This window comes from Sphaeramia orbicularis, chromosome 6 (genome assembly GCF_902148855.1).
Source record: "Sphaeramia orbicularis chromosome 6, fSphaOr1.1, whole genome shotgun sequence".
NCBI lineage: Eukaryota > Metazoa > Chordata > Actinopteri > Kurtiformes > Apogonidae > Sphaeramia > Sphaeramia orbicularis.
In genome coordinates, this window is record NC_043962.1 from 34,798,905 (window position 1) to 34,816,585 (window position 17,681).

The following is a 17,681-nucleotide window of genomic DNA, read 5'->3' on the forward strand; positions in this document are numbered from 1 at the left end:
CTTCCGGCTTCCCATATAAAGAATTATTTCAAATTAAGAGCTTCAGAGTCTGACTTCATATTCTGCAGACGCAAGAGCGACATACGTAGGACTGATTTCTTTAATCCAAATAGTTTGGTCAATGAAAGTTTCAGGTTTGGTCCAATCAGTAACTACACTTTTCACATTTTTTCGTTGTTTCTTCGATGATATAAGCAACAACTTTATTATTAATCACAAGACAGACCTTTAAAGTACATTTTATCAGGCCTACTTATATATTTTCATCTTTATCTATTTGCATACAGATATTTTACCTGTTTTTATGAATGACCTCGGGCAAAATTCTAATGACCCGTGCATGCACTAATATATCTTCACTAGACTGTACCTAAATGTACTAACATTACATTTCCATATTGATTAAGTATACAATTCTCTGTAAAAACATAAATAAGTTTTAACTGAGGTAATCAAATAACTCTGGATTTAGTCAGTAGTGTGTAGTATTTCACACCATGTTGTAGAGTATTATATGCCCATGATACAGCCTGACAGCTCATATGTTTGATGCTCAAAAGAAATGCTTTACATACCAGGAAACACCTTGGAGTACATGTATGTATCATCTAATAGCTTTACACCTGTGGCTTTAGGTCTGCTTTAAAACAATCATATTCAATTATGGTACACTGAGTGCCATAAATAATTAATCAGAGGTTAGTTATGTGTTGTTTAGGATCTGTTCTTAACAACTCATATCAACAAACAGTCATCAGTCTCTGTGAGATCATGTGGATACCATCCCAGAAGATGAGTAAGGCACACCCACCCGACTGTATCCTGTGTATTGAGGTTACCATGGACACCCAGTTCAAGGGCTGTACACTGAAAAGCTTGCAATCAAAGCTGTTGTAATTACCAGCTGAACATGAGCATTGTCAATGGACAGAGAAGGATTTCTGCAGAAAGGTAGAAGGTGCCATTCAATACTGACAGTCCACATATTAAATCAGTTTAAGAGATGCAGTATGTTATGTTTTGTTCATTCTGCTTTAGCCAGACATGCTTTTTATGTGTTGTCAGACATAATAAACAAGTCTAGAGCATCAGTTATAACCATGAAGTGTTAAAAGTTGTTATTGACCATCAAGCAAGTGATGGAAACATCGAGACGCATGGTCCAAGAATAGCCCCACGCCTTGAGCTGCCACCGCTGTGTGAAAATCTATCCCTGTGCTTGGGCTGATGTGTGGGGAGATGAGGAGTGTGGCCTCACCCCTACAAAGGGGAATAAGGGTTTGGATGTAGAAAGACACTTAAAGATGTTTGGGCCAACAGGCAGGAGTTCAAGTCCGTTTTCTCTTATGGACATGGACATGTGGGACACTAAATCTCACTTCACAGCTCAGGTAAGACCCAGATTTTCATTTTATATTCCAAAGAAGCATCAATAGAAAAGGAAGACATTTTAATAAATAGTTTTCCTTCTTAGTCTTCAGCATGGTGTGGTATGGCAGCAGTCTCTGGATCAGGATTTCTGTCCCAGATCAACACAAGGTGAGAAGAGACAAATCCTAACCAAAATTTACATAAAAGGAGTTACAGTTATTTACATTTTATTTTATAAATGTGAATGTGTGTATTTTGGATTTGTGTCTTTTAGTACATCTGGCAAAACAAGTGGCTTCAGACAAAATGATCCAGGTCTACGAAGATGGCAGTCTCTGTCCCATCTGCCACCTCGTGTTACTCCACGGTCGTTTTCTCCATCACCAGGGGCTGAATTGCGGGCTGCCAGAGCTGACAATAGCTTCAGACAAACAGAGATGGTGCAGTGGCTACAAGATGCTCAGGACCGTTTGGACACTCAGATGGACCTGCTGAGGCCCACAGATGTACAGCTGCGCTACAACAAAAATACTGCAAAAATACTTGACATGAAACAAAGGGTAAGAACTGGCTATATAGAATGTTCACAAACCTGTTGCAGGTTAAATTTCTCTTATTTTAGTGATGGGGACAATGTTACATATAACATTTTGTTACTGATAGTGTTCTCTTACTCTGGTTTGTTAATAGCAGCTAATAGAGGCGAGGACCGCTGTAGAGCAGGAGAAGGCATCTGAATTATTCCAATCTGAGAAGAGCAGACAAAGTGGAGAGCTCCATGAAAAGTAAGTGCAGTGAAAGACGTCGCAGTGAAATTTGCATAACTTTAGAAAAGCCTAAAGTTCCTCATGTTCAATTCATTCACAAGGGTTCTACAGCTGGAAAAGGAGTTGTTACAAATGAGGTCGGCATTGGACAAAGGGAGCAATGTGGGAAAAAGTTCAGGCTCACTTACGAGAACATTACAGATCCAACAAGAAGACTTTACTGAGCAGGTGTGTTACCACTGCATAATAATAAGAAATGTATATAATGGTAACAGTTTTGTGCTGTAAATGATTTGTTTTTGTACATATTATGTTAACCAAATGTTTGCATTTGCACATGTTTTACTTAGGAGAAGCAAACTGTTGATGCAGAGCTCTGCAAGCTGAGAGAGGCTCTAAGAGAGGCAGAGGCTCAGGTGAAAACACAAGAAGAAGAGCGAAACCAAGCACTTCAGAAACTCCAGACATCCACAGAGGCTAGTATAAAACCATTTAAGGAAATGTGAAAACAGACTTAATAAAAAATGAGAAATTCCTGTGCATCCATGTTCACCTTTAGACATGAAAGAGTGTATTTGTATTTCATGTCTTTGTACCACAGACCCAGAGGATTCTAGTGAATCAAACAGAAGAGATGAGTCAGAGACTTACTGATGCTGCACAAAACCAGTCTGAACTGCAAGAACAACTGCGAGAAGCCAATAACAAGATCAGCCAAGCATGCCTTGTCAGCAGTCCCTTTCAGATTAAATATATTATTATTATTATTATTATTATTATTATTATTATTATTATTATTATTATTATTATTATTATTATTATTATTATTATTAGTATCTTAAAGCATGATGATCTTTTGTAACTGAAATCACACATCTTTATATTTCTGATTCTGCTCAGGAAAAAGCAATGTTGTCGACTCAAGTGCTGAAATTGGAAGATGAAATAAGTGAAATAAAGACAAAACTTTCAGAGGCTCACTCTGATAAAAACCACATGATGCAGGTATGCAATAACATCTTTAACTGTCTAATGCTATACTCTACAATTAATTAATTAAATTTCAAGTCTTTGGAATTAATAATCTGGTTGTCTGAGAATATTTTGTGATCATTTTGTGTAGGTGAAAGCAGATCTGCAACAGAAAGCCCAGCTGCAGTTGGAGAGGACTGATCAAAGTTCAGAGGTTGGTGAGATACATAAACAACTGACTGACTCTAAACCAGACGATTACGAACAGGAAACTGGTTAAAATTAAAAAAGTTAATTTTTGTTTAAAAATCATTCACACATCTCACATATTGCAATGGTAAATACCCAAGTTTGATAAAAAGTCATGTTATTAATCCGCAGAAAACTGTACCCAACAACCACCAAATAGTGAAAATGCAAATATTTGTAATATTAACCCATAAAGACCCGTGCTACTTTTATGACAGTTCCCATATGATTTTTTCCCATTAAATTTACCCCTTCTGAAGTGATTTATCAACATTTATTATAGTATTATGCTGTGTGTTTTGCATTGTTTCAGTGAAAATTATGTATTTTCCTATATTTAATGTACTGATCATGTATTTGTTCATAAAAGCTCAGATTAAAGTTGAGGATTTTTATATCAGAAACTTAAGAGGAGGAAATTTATAAGAAAAGTGACTTTTTCAACAAAATCTATCATTAACTGAACAGAAAACAAGTGTCTCCATCTACAGTCGTTGATCCAAATCTATGGGTTTTACTGGTGAATCAATGAAACCTTTGAACATCCAAATGGGTCATATCTGATGACCATGAAAAGATGACAAACTGCATTTTACACCTATTATTTACATGTATTGATAGGATTAGTGGATCAACAGGTATTAAACAGTTTAGATCAGTAGAAGATTTTGGACACCAGTGGATGTTTGGGTCTTTATGGGTTAAAAGTGTTACCACTGAATGCAAGATACAAAAGTCACTGAAAAGTCAGACCTTTCTTTTCATATAGAACAATGATCTGCATGTCATCTTGATGCTCAAAAATCACACAAATATGTACATTTATGGAAGTCCCAGTGACAAATATTAAAGGCTGCCATTGTTTCATTTCATTATTAATCAACCTTTTGATCATGCATTACACAACATAGCATATAGAAAATATAAAAAAAAATATCTATGATCGTTTGCATTTAATGTTGTTATAATGTTAATCTTAAATGTCATTTATACGTAATATGAAAAGGGGTCATGCAATTTTGGTAACATCTCTTTCAACATTAGTTGTGTACGAAGACCTGTGATAAATGCCCTTTATGTTTAAAACATTGTTAATGTTAAAAAAGGTGTTAAAAATATGAAACCTGAATAAAAACCAAAATAAGCAATGCAAACCAAACTAAAACAAAATAGAATGGAAAGTAAAATCAATGTAAAATTTTCAGGCTTATGTTTTAGCTCAGATTGACACTGGTGCAAAACTTCACCCATTCATCAGATCAATGGGAAAAAGTGTTATAAGACATCTAAGTAACAATAAACTAAGCATTCTTATTTAAAGAATTACTTTTATTTAGATATTTTGATGATTTTGGTTTTGTGTGTACACCAGGTAAATGACCAACTAACATGTGAACTTGAAAAAATCAAGCAGAGTCTGGAAAAATCACAGTCTGAACTACAAGAACGAACAGCAGAGACAGTCAAAAAATCTGATCAAATCACAGCTCTGGAGGCAGAACGCACTCAACTGATCCAAGAAAAAGAAGAGCTGCTGAGCAAAATCACTGCAGATGGACACAAGGAGCTGACTGATCTAAAAGAAAAATACAGCCAGCTCAGGTGAGACAGTGAAGAAATGCTCAGTTGAGTTTTCTGCAAAGTAGAACATTTCCACTCTCATACATATTCATCATTTATTATTTTTATTTTTAGGAAATCTTCTGAATCTTTAGAATTAGAAAACCACAAACTGAAGGATCGTTGCTTTCTGTTGGAGTCTGAGGTCTTTGAGAAGGAGGAGAAGCTACAACTACAAGAGGAAAAGTATCAGGAAAAAGATGCAGGAAGAGTCCGAAGCATTGAAGAGCTACAAGCTGTGGCTTTACACTGGACCGAGAAATGGCAGAGGGTGGCTTTGACACTGCAGTCCACACAAGCAGAACTAGAAGAACTCAAAAAGAGAAACTCCAAACATGAAGTAACATCTATCATTTTAATTAAATAATCTGTTTATTTCTTAACTGTGCAGTTAAATAATTGTGCTTATTTTAGATCCAAAGAGATGTGCATGTGGCAGCTGAGATAGAAAAACTCAAGAAAGAGGCCCAAAAAGACAAGTGAGACAGTATTTATAGAGTAAATCACGTATAACACAAAAACGGAATTATTTTTAATGTAATTATACTGTCACACAATTCATATTTTCTTTCTCAGAGAAGAAATTGAGAAGCTGCTGCAATACAAAGCAACTATGGAGACACTGCTAACCAGAAACAAGGTGGAGTATCTCTACAACACTTTAGTATTTTTTTTTTTTTACAGAAATCAAGCTCTCAATAGTTGGAGATGTCATCGATATAAATACATTTTCTGTTATGCAACTTTTCTCGCAGAAAGAATCTGACTCACTGCTGAGGCTTGAGCTTGACGCCTGCAAACAGGAGCTGGAGCTGGAGAAGAGCAGGAGTCACACGCTGTTTCACAGAAATAAAGGTAAATGCGCTGTAATCTGTTAAAACTGTAGACAGAATTTAACAACATAAACATTAAGTGCTGTTTTATTCTGTGAACATTAGGGGGCATCAAAGATTTTTTGCCCTTGTGTTTGCAGGCGTCGAATCTGTGCTGACTCAGGACAAGGAGACAGTGACAGAGTGAGTGGATTTAACAAGATTTTCTAAATACACTGTCAGCAAATGTCCCAAATGAAATTCTGTCATCTGTCTATCTATCTGTCTCTTTACCTGTTCAGCTTCAGCACATTACCATCGACAGCAGGGTCATCACTGTTTTGGGAGACACCTTTAGATTCCCACAGCAGCCACAACAAATCCCCTCAGGTAATAACATGCTCCACTTTTGTACCCTGAACTCAATTTCCCCTGTTATGTGAAAACAGGTTACAACAAAGGTACAGACAGCAGTTCATTCATGATAAATGGAGGTGTTTTACAGAGATGAAGGGCAGGGGCTTATGTATAGCATAATAAATTGCTACACTTATGCTGGAAATAAGCTGGAGAGCTTAGAAAGACTGAGGAAGTCAAAATGAAAGAAGGTTTTCTGCCCTGAAGCATAAGGGGTCCAAACTAAAACAGGATCATCAAGCTATGAGTAAAATACATATACAGTATCTGAGTCAGTATAGAAACTGCAGTAAACCCTGTATCAAGCAAGTGACTATTTTTGGTAATTTACGCACACATTACAAGACAGTGACAGCAACAGTTACAGTGAGGACAGTAAGGCAACCATCTCAGGTCCAGTGTGGTCTGCAGGGTCTGTAAGGTCCACCTCTGCATGAACAGTGAGTGTACCTGCTTTGTTAGGTACCATGAAGTAATGGTACTAATGTAAGGAATGATGTTCAAAGGGATAACGTGGATGTGGACAGAACTTACGTTGGTCTAATGTTCTAAAATACATGTTCCTTTCACCTTACATGTGTTTTTTTTTCTTCTTGTATTTATATACTTCTTGTTTGTTTGGTTTTTTTTGCCACTTATGGATAATTAACCAAATATGGTAACTTCATTAACTTTGATTTTCTACATAACAGTAAAAAATGTTGACAAATTTCATAAAAGCAATAAAGTCTTCTCCAGTCCTCCAATAACACACTAAGGTTGAACTTTGAATTTCCGTGTATTTCTATGAGTGCCCGATAAAGGGTTAACCTGTGTGTTTCTTCTCTCGTGAAAAAGGTCACCGGAAATTGTCAAGATAATGACCACCAAACAGATTCACAGGCTGCAGAGTGTCTGAAAGCCCAATTAGAAGGTATGCACCTGCTGGGGGAAAAGGCTTTGTTGAACAGTAATTCACTGATTAACTACTCATCTGAGAAATGTTTTCCTTCATGTGATTTCAGAAAGCAAGAGGATAACAAACCAGTTGCAACAGGAGAAAATACTCGCCATACACAGGCTTCAGACTCTTAAACAGCTGTACTCGGTAACGGCACAGGTTTAGTTGGTTTTCAGGTTACAGTTTTCTATCCAGTGCATGCTGCAATATCTCCAAATGCACTGATTTTTAATGTTTGTGATGAACCAAAGGATGGTGTGCTCCAATATGGGCTGACAAAATTCTTAAACTAAATAAGTGTCTGAAAAACTGTCTTGGATTCAGGGAGAAATACATTGTTACGAAGCTGAAAACAGGCAGAGGTCAGTGAGCTTGTAAAATGTAAACTTTTTCGATATACCTGATTCAGGACATAACATGATGTGAAGCTACAAACAGATGATGAGCTCAACCTTCATCATCTACACCAGTACAATACAACATATACATTAACACAGAAGTAATATTTATCCAAAAGCAGTGTATATTAAATAGTAAAACACTGACAGGAACCATCTTGCTCTGGCGGTATTATTACTTTTACTTCATCTCTCAAGTATTTGTTGTTTTTAATAGTTTTATGAAGAACCAAACTTTTTTTTTGCAGTAAAATATTTACACTGTGTGATCTTCGCAGATTAGATATTAGTATTTTTACTTTACTCTCCACTGTTAAAATGACTTCTAAACATGGTTCCCTGTGGTGTTAACCCTTAAATACCTGGCAGCCAAAAGCATCTACTCATCTAAAATGTTTAATAGCTTCTGAACCACTAATCCTATCAATACATTAAAATACTTCAGGTAAAATGCAGCTTTTCAACAGCATCAGATGTGAGTTATTTTGATTTTCAGGGGCTCTGTAATGAATTTTATACTCATTCTCTGCAACACAGATTCACCAGTGAATCCCATCTAGTTGAACAAATGATAGTGGTTGTAGATGCTTGTTTTTATGTTCAGTTAATGATATATTTTGTTTGAAAAAGTCACTGTTGTTTCAGGGTTTTTTTCAGTTTTCTTATAGTAACTTTTGCATTTATGCAGAGCTTTTATGATCAGTAAATTAAATAGAAAAATATCCCATTTTCACAGAGAAATACAGAGAACAAAGTCATAAATTGTCAAAAATCACTCAGGAAATATTAGATTTAGATAAAAAAAAAAAATGGAGAGAGAGATTTTGGAAGTCAGGTCTTTAACCCTGTAAAGCCTGAGCCATTAAATCATTGACAGAAAATTCCAGTTCTTTGAAACTGGAGCCTTTATTGGTCCTTCTGAACAACCCCCACCAACCCCCCCCCCCAAAATTTTTTTTTCAAATATCAATTTCATGTATGAGTTTCAATTTTGTATCATATTTGCTGCATCGGGGCTCAATGCTCAAGTATTATTATTTTTGAACAAACAAAAACATTATGTCACAGAAACATGTGTAACAAATTGGTAATTCCTCCCCCCCTGGTGGTTTATCTGTGTATTACATGTATCTAATTGTGTACATCAGATTTTTCATGAAAAAAAAAAAATCACACAGATCATGTAGAGGGCTTCAAAACTATCAAATATGATACATTTGGCGTTACAGGGTTAAGGTTTAAGTGTAACAAAAACCATTACTTCTCAGCAGGTTAAAGATGAGAGACCATCTATGGAAGGCAGGAAAGATAAACCTGTTGCTCCACATAATTCAGACACAGACCAACAGAGGAGGATGGTCACTGAGCAGGTGCAGTATTTGATGGTATTCTAAAATCTGCTGTAAATGTCAATGATACAAGCCTCACATAAGAAAATATACTGAATCTACTGTACTTATAGTTAAAGAGTCTGTTTAAGGAGCGAGGAGTGAATGAAATGGGAACGACTAATGATGGATCAGGAAGCATCTCACAGGCAGACTGGACTCAAACACCTAAAGGCATAAAGGTGAGAAGCCAGAGCAAACTGAAACAGAACATTGTAAGAGCTTCACAGCGGTGCAGTCAGAAGACGCTTTGTTTTTCCATTTTCATTCAGACTGCACTGGACAGAAGGAACTGGCATCAGGGCTCAGGTTTGATGCCAGTGTTTGAAGAGGAGGAGGAGGAGGAGGAGGAGGAGGAGGAGGAGGAGGAGGAGGACCAGGCAGAAGATAAAGAGAGAGCATGTGCAGAAAAAACACTTGCTGAGGAAAACATCCACAGGCAGGACCACCAGGCTTTTAATACTACAGTGAGTAATAAATAAAAAGGACACCAGCGACATGACTAAAACTAAATCCTTAAGCCACCAGACCTCTTAACAAATGTGCATATGCCTATTTGAATTCAACACTATTTTATAATGATGTATTAACATCTGCTAAATTAATATCATTAATGGCATAAGCATGGCATAGAAATTGTATTGTGAAATGACTAGAGGCTCCCCCACATTCATTACATACACAGACACATATGTGCAGACGGCACTAATCCCAGCTTCTGCTTTAATCAAAGAGCACACCATGGGGAGGGGTGTCAGCACTGCCATTCTGTGAGAAGCACAGTTCAGCATTAATCTCACATATGACTCGCTCTACTCTGTAAATAATCGGATTTGAAATTGAGGAGTGAAACGTTCAGCTGGAACACATCTGACTCCAACCATAAGAGGATGGAAAAGTGTTACAGTATATCACTGCCTTTTAATGACAGCCTGCGACTGTCTGGCATGACATTAGGGAACCATTTAGTTTCATTTAGGCATAATGTACCTCACGCAAGAACCTCTCAAACCAACAAATGTGTTCTTAAAAGCACAATATGAGTGATTTAGGAGAACATCCCTGCATTTTTTCACAATTTTAATTACCTCTCAGGAAGAAGCACAATTTACAAGTGGTCTGCACATGTTGTATCCATCATGTGATTTTTATTTTTTATTTTTTTTCTGTAGTTTTCTTTAAAAAAAAAGCAAAAAAACAGTATTTTGGGAAAGACCCAACACGCTTCATAACACTGGTCTATAAGTAAAATGCCTTCAGAATAAAAGTCATGTCTCTGATAAAGAAAAATTACATCAAAAATTGGCTGTAGTTTCCAAGATACGGTCTTGGGTCAAAATGTGAAATTCTGAGAATTAATGAGAGAATGGCTTTTACTCAAAAGGGATATTTGTGTCAGAGCTACTAGATCTATTTCAAAACAGTCTGCACATTATGATACATTCACTTTACAGGTTCGTTCTGATGGAAGATTTATAAATCTATTGTATAAATGTTCATAAACCAATATATATGTGTAATAACAGTATCATATACATTGGAAACATCAGCTAATCAGTACTTTTGTCATTTGTTTTCCAATTTGTCTTATCAAAAAATAAGGTAATTTCTAAAACAGACCAGTTGGGTTTTGCTTACATACTGTTTGACACAACTAAGACCACAGTTGTGAGTTATGATGACTGAATCTAACGTGGTACACTCCCACTAAAAACATTGCTTAGGAAAGTAGGAGAAACTGCAGATGATTCCAAACATTTCTTTCATGAGGCTCAGTGTGAGAAAACATGTAAATATATGACTTGAATTTCCCTCGGGACTTGAATTTACCTAGGGATCAATAAAGTATCTATCTATCTATATCTTGTAAATATATGTTTTTATATAATATAAGCCTTTCAATCCTTCAAAAATTAATACATTGTTGTCCGTAAAGTTAGAATAAAACATTTTCACCTCTTTTCATGAAGTGATTGTGACAATGTGATTTATTCTTGATAAAGTGTAGCTGTGACTCAGTATGTAAGCATTACAGCTGGTCAAAGGTGACAACTGATGTGTGTAAATAGGAATAAAAAGAGGAATGTGTCTGAAAGCAAAAATATTTAAATTCTATGGGCAACAGTATAAATATATGCAAAAAAATATTTTAAAGGAAAGGAAAGGACACTTGACACATTGCAAGGTGTCCAATATAAGGATGATGTATATGATCTGAAACCATTTTGTCTTCTGCCAGACGTCATCGATGAGTGTGGAAGTCAACAAACTGATGCCAAAAAATGAGAATCTGCTTCCAGGTGAATGTGTGCGTGAGTTAATGTACTGTAGATGTGTTTGTAGTGGTTGGAATTGTGTTTATAGTTTCCATCCATCAGAATGACAGAGATCTCATTTTCATCTCAAAGAGGGACACATTATTTGTCTAATTAATAAAAGCTAGCATGACTACATTGGCTTTTTAACAAAAAAAACAAGCTTTTCTGTCAGCACTGTTATTTTACACGGCCTGATTTGGACTGACAAACTCTCCTTTTTGTTTCACCTTTGCAGAGTATGAACAAAATATGATTATAATTCTTTGATAATTACTCCCATTCCTTCTCTCTCTCTCTCTCTCTCTCTCGCTCTCTTTTTTTTTTTTTTTTTTCAGATTCAGCCATGTTAAATATCAAACAACCAATCCAGGACCCTCTCACTGCTGTTGAAGATACATTCTCTGATGTTGTAAAGTCAAGCCTTTCCAACTGTTTAGACCTGCAGAGTGACCTGCAGAAGGAGCCACCTTTGTTTTATCCTGATGGAATATTTCTGGCTGAGTTTGTGAATATATGTAGCCTCGATGAAGATGAAGATCAGGATAAATGACTACGCTCTTCTACTATATACAAGTCTAATCATGCAAAGGCAGGTCCTTGCAATGCAATATTTTTAGCTTGTATGGATAAAAAAACAAGTATTAATATACATTAAACATAGTAACTAAATAACCTCAACCATTTTAAAGATGAAGAGGAAATTTTTATAATCACACAGAAAATAACAATAATAGTGAGATGAAAATATGCAATTTTAATATTTTTATCACACACAACTGTGTTGATAAAAGTTTTCAAGGTACCTCAAGAAAAAGTGTGTTTTATTTATATGACATGATATGATTATTCACATCATTGTTTACATTCAGGAAATGCTACAGAGAATTTAACCTTAGCTACGGAGGAATTGCTTCAGAAAATAATTTACATGTTATATATTAGACATGAAATGAATGTAGTCAAATGGACTGAATATTGAAATGTGTATTTCTGGATAGTGTTCATAATACTCTGTTCAATTATACTTATGTGTTTCTTCAGTTTCAGTAGGAATAAGACTAAATGTTTAATAGTAATCAATCAAAAAATTAACTTAAAACTTAAACATTTGATTAAAAACATATTTTCTGGTATAAGTTTACAGTCTGTAAACAAGTTGTTCCAAAAGTCATGCGGAAAAGTGCAGTTCCACTTTTTCTGTAGGAGAAAATTTACACTTCATCTCTGAAATAAGGCTATTGTAATCTTTTATTGCTGAAATGCAGTGTCAGTCATTTGATATGCAAAGCTGAATAGCAGCTGTGTGCATTTGATGACCTCGAACCATTTATTTTGGATGCAGAGTAAGACCGACTGAGTTTCTTACACTGTATGTTTGAGGTCTATAGAGGTTCAGGTCGCACCGTGTGCCAGCGTGCCTGTTCCACCTGCAGACTGCACATATCCCTCCAGTGGGCACGCCCGGCATCTGCAGCATCAGCTCCGATAAAGACTCTACCAAGAAGTTTGTCTTTAGAGAGCACCTGATTCTGCAACACAGGAAAGCAGAAGGAATGCGGATTTATACCTTAAACATCACAGAGTAGTTGTGGTGTATTATCTAAATGTTGCCATTCATGTGTGTTTCCTTGAAGTGTGATCTTCAAAAATGATCTTACCTGCATGATTATAAACTCCAGCATGAGAGGCAGCTGGTTGATGTCTCCTGGTGGCAGGTCAAAGAGGAAAGGCGTATTCCACACAGTTGAAGACCCTCCTGTAGTTTCTCTGCTGCTGATTATAACTCCCTCATGGTGTAGATTAATCACCACCTGATAATCTACACAGAGCAAATGTATAAATGTGTTGAGAAATCTACAGTTGAAACAATAAAATAAGATTCAATCAGACACTGAAAACAAGTACATCTCTTTTTTTTTTTTTTTTTTTCTTTTTTTACATCAGTATAATTATAAGTGACATTATGTGGCAGAGTAACAGTACAAGATGTTGTTTCTCTATCTATCATAGTTCATTTTGATCCTCTCTGTGTTGTCTAAATATTTGCCAACTAATATAAAAGAGCAAAGATAATCCCAGTCTGGTTTGTGTGACCTACTGTGTATGAAACAGATATCATAACATCTAAAGGCTTTTCATACATTTGTGTTCATCTGCAATAAAAAGAAAAATAATGCTGATGCAGGCTAATGCAAACAAAGATTAGATCTGTCAGAACTAGATCCAGAGGAGATTGAAACATTTTCCTGAGGATTGTGAATAGTGAAGGATTAAACCACAATGTCATTAAAAAGGGATGATCTCCTGCTGCATTCGGGTCCTGTAAGACATCATTTAATCCCCCTAAACATTAAAAGCAAACATAGGGAATTACTTTACCTCTGCCTCTGAAAGGCAAAAGTTCTGCCCACACAGCTGTCAACCATAATTTTTCTGTATGTACAATATCTGCAAGGAATTCCATTATGATTTTCCGTCGCATTTTAAGTTGCGTTGTATGTTGTATCTACAGAAAACAACAAACAGTGGTTTTACCTGGTATTGCAGATGTGCTAATGAGGCTGTCTAAGTTATCTGCTCTGAGAACCGTGGCTTTGATGCAGTGGCTGAGAGTCTGGTACTGGAGGAGAATGAAGATCTGTGGAGGACAGCTAAGCCCCTTACGTGTCACTGTATCCAGGGGGCTCAGACTCTGCGGTCAAAGTGCAAAAGTTCAGAGAGTAGAGACAGTAACTACAATCAGAAGGCACCATAGATTGAAGTGTACTGAACAATGAACATGGACAAATCTCATGCAAAAAATCAAGACAGCAAAACAAATGTCACACAAACAATATTAATGCTGTTCCTTACCTTTTAATCCGGCAGTTTTAAATTGTAACATCAAAACTAGAATGTGAATGCAGTTACCTCCTTTTGTTTCCACTTGGTTTGGTTTAGCTCCTTTGTGAAATAAAACAGGTGGTTTGTTTTCCAGTCTCTTTCACCACATTCAGCCTCTAGTTCCCCCAGAGTGGTACCTCTCAAACTGGGCTGTTCCCGAGTGTAAACAGCTATTCTTAGGACGCACTTTTGGAGCTCCTTCACAGAGCTCACCTTCAGGAGGAGCTCCAGGCTGGGGGTTTTGGGGCTGAGGTGGCTGCAGATGGAGGCTTGTGTGGGGCAGGGGTACAGAGGAGGCAGGCTGCCCAGTACTGACACCTCCTCCAGCTTATGGTTGGTCCCAGTGATGCTGAGGATTGTGACTGCCAGTGTTTTCTGCTCTGTAGAAAAGGCCATAGTGAAATGGAGGCATGGTTTTGGTGATACTGGTTGATGGCTCGAGCTGGAGCCGTAGTTCAATGGAACCAGTGGAATCGGTTCTTCAGGCATTGAAGGAAAGACAGCACTGGGGCTTGTGAGTCTGCTGTGTTCATTGTAAGATATGCTATCCCCACTCACAGTGCACCGTCTCTGTATGGCCCTACATGTTTTGGCCAAAAGTCCTAGTCTGGGGAAAATCGGCAAGGAAACATGACTGGGATCTATGGGTTTGTAATTGGCTGACGATACTTGTGGTGTGCTGAGGCGCCGTAGGGAAAAACAGGACTTTTGTTGCTCCTTCCACTGAGAGGTGGTACAAGCTCGATTAGATATAGACAGAGAAGTAAATTCACCCTCAGAGACAGCAGGGCTTGAGAACGTGGAGGGGTAGTCCAGCACATCTCCATCCAGCTCCTCGTATTGGTGCCTGGAAGTGGTTGTAGCCGCTGACGGAGGGGGGCTCTGTGCACATGTGACAGGTTCAGCAGGAGATGGAGCTGATGCCACAGGTTCTTTGTCATTTGATGCATAGATCTGGCTTTTCCTCCAGCATATAAAACATCCGAAGATCAAAGACAAACAGAAGGTTATCAGTCCAACCAAAAGCAGAACTTGGAGATGAACTGTAGGCACATGACAGAATAATAAGACCAGTCAGATGATGGGGATCACTCAATAACTGATGTACTTCATCCTCCAGATTACATGACTGAGTGCATGAACTATTTTACCATAACTTCCCTGTGCATTGCATTAAAATAAGCAAAAGATCTTACCTTCTAATTGTTTGGTGAAAAGGACTTGTATGAGGAGCCAGAAGAAGAGTATGACCATGATGCCCTCGATCATACCCTTACAGCAGAACAAAAGCACAGACTGCCAGAGAGGCTGACCTGGGTACTCCTCGTCGTGGTAAGGCATGGTGCCAACAGCGTGCTGTAGGTTTATCTGAGACTATAAAACATCCAAAAACAGAAGTACAGATATCCCAGTGAAAGAGTTTTTGCTTGACTGGTGAAAACGCATTATGGTTTTCAGTCCTGGTTATATTTCCCCATGTTTTTGTTGCTTCTGAGCATCACAGTCATAGGTAAGGAGTCCAGAAGGCACCAAAACATCTCTGTCAGATCCCGTTAGGACATCCTCGATCTAAAATAACAAATTTTAGGTTGAACCAAACCTGTTCACATATTCCATGAAAATGATTTCTCATGTAGGATGCACGTCCTTCCAAATGTTCTTCAGCTGCTGCAGGTTTCTCCTGGTGCAACAAAGTTACAATAATTTTTGTTTCTGCCTCTCCAGACAAAATAGTTTACTGTGGTTTCATCCCACGACAGCAATCTCTGCAAAGTGACTTGACTGATATTATTACTCACTGACGGGTTAGGGATGTGGGCGGAGATATCATCTCATAATACCTCTCATTGTGCCTGTAACGTCTTTCTTCTGCAGTTCCAGATGCCAATCCAGCAGTGTCACTATAGAATAACCATCAAAGTAACAGTAAATCCTGCAGCCCATCCCCCGCCCACCATGCTGAGCACCAAGCTCTTATCTCCATTAGTAAAACGACTGTCATAGGTCAAGGAATTAACTCCCAGTGCAAACTCTTTGTCTTTTCTATCCCACATGTGCAATTTCTAGGTTTTAATTTGATAAACTTTTTGTGATGATAAGTATACCGTGAAAAAATGCACAAGTTTTACTGTCATCAGTCAATCAGGAATCAGGCACAAGAGCTAAAAGGAAACATTAGTTGGATTAATTCTTGCAAAATAAATAAATCTGCCCAATAGCTAACTACTTTAAGTACATAGGCAAAAAAAAAGTACTGCAAATTTGCACTTTTATGGATGTACAGCACTTCCTAACTGCAGTGATCCACATACCTTAGGTGAAGAACAATGACCTGTTAGCTATAAAATTGTTTCTTATTAGACAGTGAAATCGCAATTGTTTGATTAATGTAATACATTGCATCACTTAATTAATCATTATATACAGTGTCTTCATCTTAGAAATATTCTAATCTCTCTGTGAGTAGATCGGCAGAATTTGCATACCTTAGATATTAAGTTTTATTTTTAACCCATAAAGACCCAAACATCCACCAGTGACCAAAATCATTCACTGATTGAAAGTGTTTAATACCTGCTGATCCATTAATCCTATCAATGCATGTAAATAGCTGGTGTAAAATGTGGTTTGTTGTCTTTTCATGGTCATCAGATATGACCCATTAGGACATTCAGAGACCCCATAGTGAAACACTGTCATCTTCTACAACATTGATTCAACAGTAAAGCACATAAGGTTGGATCAATGACAGTGGATGGAGAAATTTGTTTTTACATTCAGTTATTGATATATTTGCTGAAAAAGTAACTTTTTCTTCAGTTTTCTCTGTTTCTGATATAATAACCCTCAACCTTAATCTGAATTTTTATGAACATCTACAGGATCACCTAATTAAATATAGGAAAATACATGATTATCACTGAAAAAAATGCAAAATACAGAGGACAATATTATAATAAATGGAGATTAATCACTTAAGAAGAGCTAAATATAGAGAAAAAAGCTGTTTTAGAACTGACACAAAAGTAGCACTGGGTCTTTATGGGTTAATTAATGAGATCAACAATGTGAACATACAGAGATGGGTTAATTTTGTTAATTTAAAGAGTGAAGAAACAAGGAATAAACTCACCTTGCTTTGCATGCATCCCAGTATTACTGGCAAAACCTATTGTTGATAAGATAAGATAAGATAAGATAAGATAAGATAAGATAAGATAAGATAAGATAAGATAAGATAAGATATGTCTTTATTTGTCCCACAAGGGGAAATTCCAGAATAATAATGTGGAAACCACTGATAATTGTGGTAGTAGAAAAGTTTTTTTATTATTGGACATATGTACTCTCGTTAAATAAGATTTGTGTGAATTTAAATAACACCAGTGAAAGAATATTGCCATTATTAGAATTAAATCTGACTGATTCCCTTCATCCTGAAAAAAGTTCTTCATGAAGAACAAACCATCACAATTCAATAAGATCCATTTGACCCTTGTCTGTTAACTAAGAAACAACTCTTAGTGGACACTCCTTGTGTAGTCA

General features: G+C 36.9%; 2 protein-coding genes across 3 annotated transcripts; one reads left to right on the forward strand and one right to left on the reverse strand.

Moving 5' to 3' along the window:
- The first annotated feature begins 3,137 nt into the window (after positions 1-3,137).
- On the forward strand, positions 3,138-12,333 carry LOC115420361 (zinc finger protein Dzip1). The gene is made up of 16 exons (XM_030135599.1): positions 3,138-3,143; positions 3,262-3,324; positions 4,732-4,961; positions 5,055-5,319; positions 5,394-5,458; positions 5,556-5,619; positions 5,735-5,834; positions 5,953-5,995; positions 6,094-6,181; positions 7,046-7,121; positions 7,213-7,295; positions 8,818-8,916; positions 9,009-9,116; positions 9,207-9,401; positions 11,174-11,234; positions 11,588-12,333. Exons 1-16 carry the CDS (start codon positions 3,138-3,140, stop codon positions 11,800-11,802), a joined length of 1,761 nt encoding a protein of 586 aa, XP_029991459.1. The 3' UTR covers positions 11,803-12,333.
- On the reverse strand, positions 11,987-15,987 carry syt18b (synaptotagmin XVIIIb). 2 transcript variants are annotated; one of them, XM_030136071.1, is made up of 5 exons: positions 15,332-15,987; positions 14,163-15,178; positions 13,788-13,944; positions 12,911-13,071; positions 11,987-12,784 (listed from the first exon to the last, which is right to left on the reverse strand). In XM_030136071.1, exons 1-5 carry the CDS (start codon positions 15,474-15,476, stop codon positions 12,635-12,637), a joined length of 1,629 nt encoding a protein of 542 aa, XP_029991931.1. In that variant the 5' UTR covers positions 15,477-15,987; the 3' UTR covers positions 11,987-12,634. The 2 variants fall into 2 exon arrangements, with proteins under 2 accessions (XP_029991931.1, XP_029991932.1); XM_030136072.1 differs by having other exon boundaries at positions 11,987-12,781; positions 15,332-15,984.
- Positions 15,988-17,681: the final 1,694 nt, after the last annotated feature.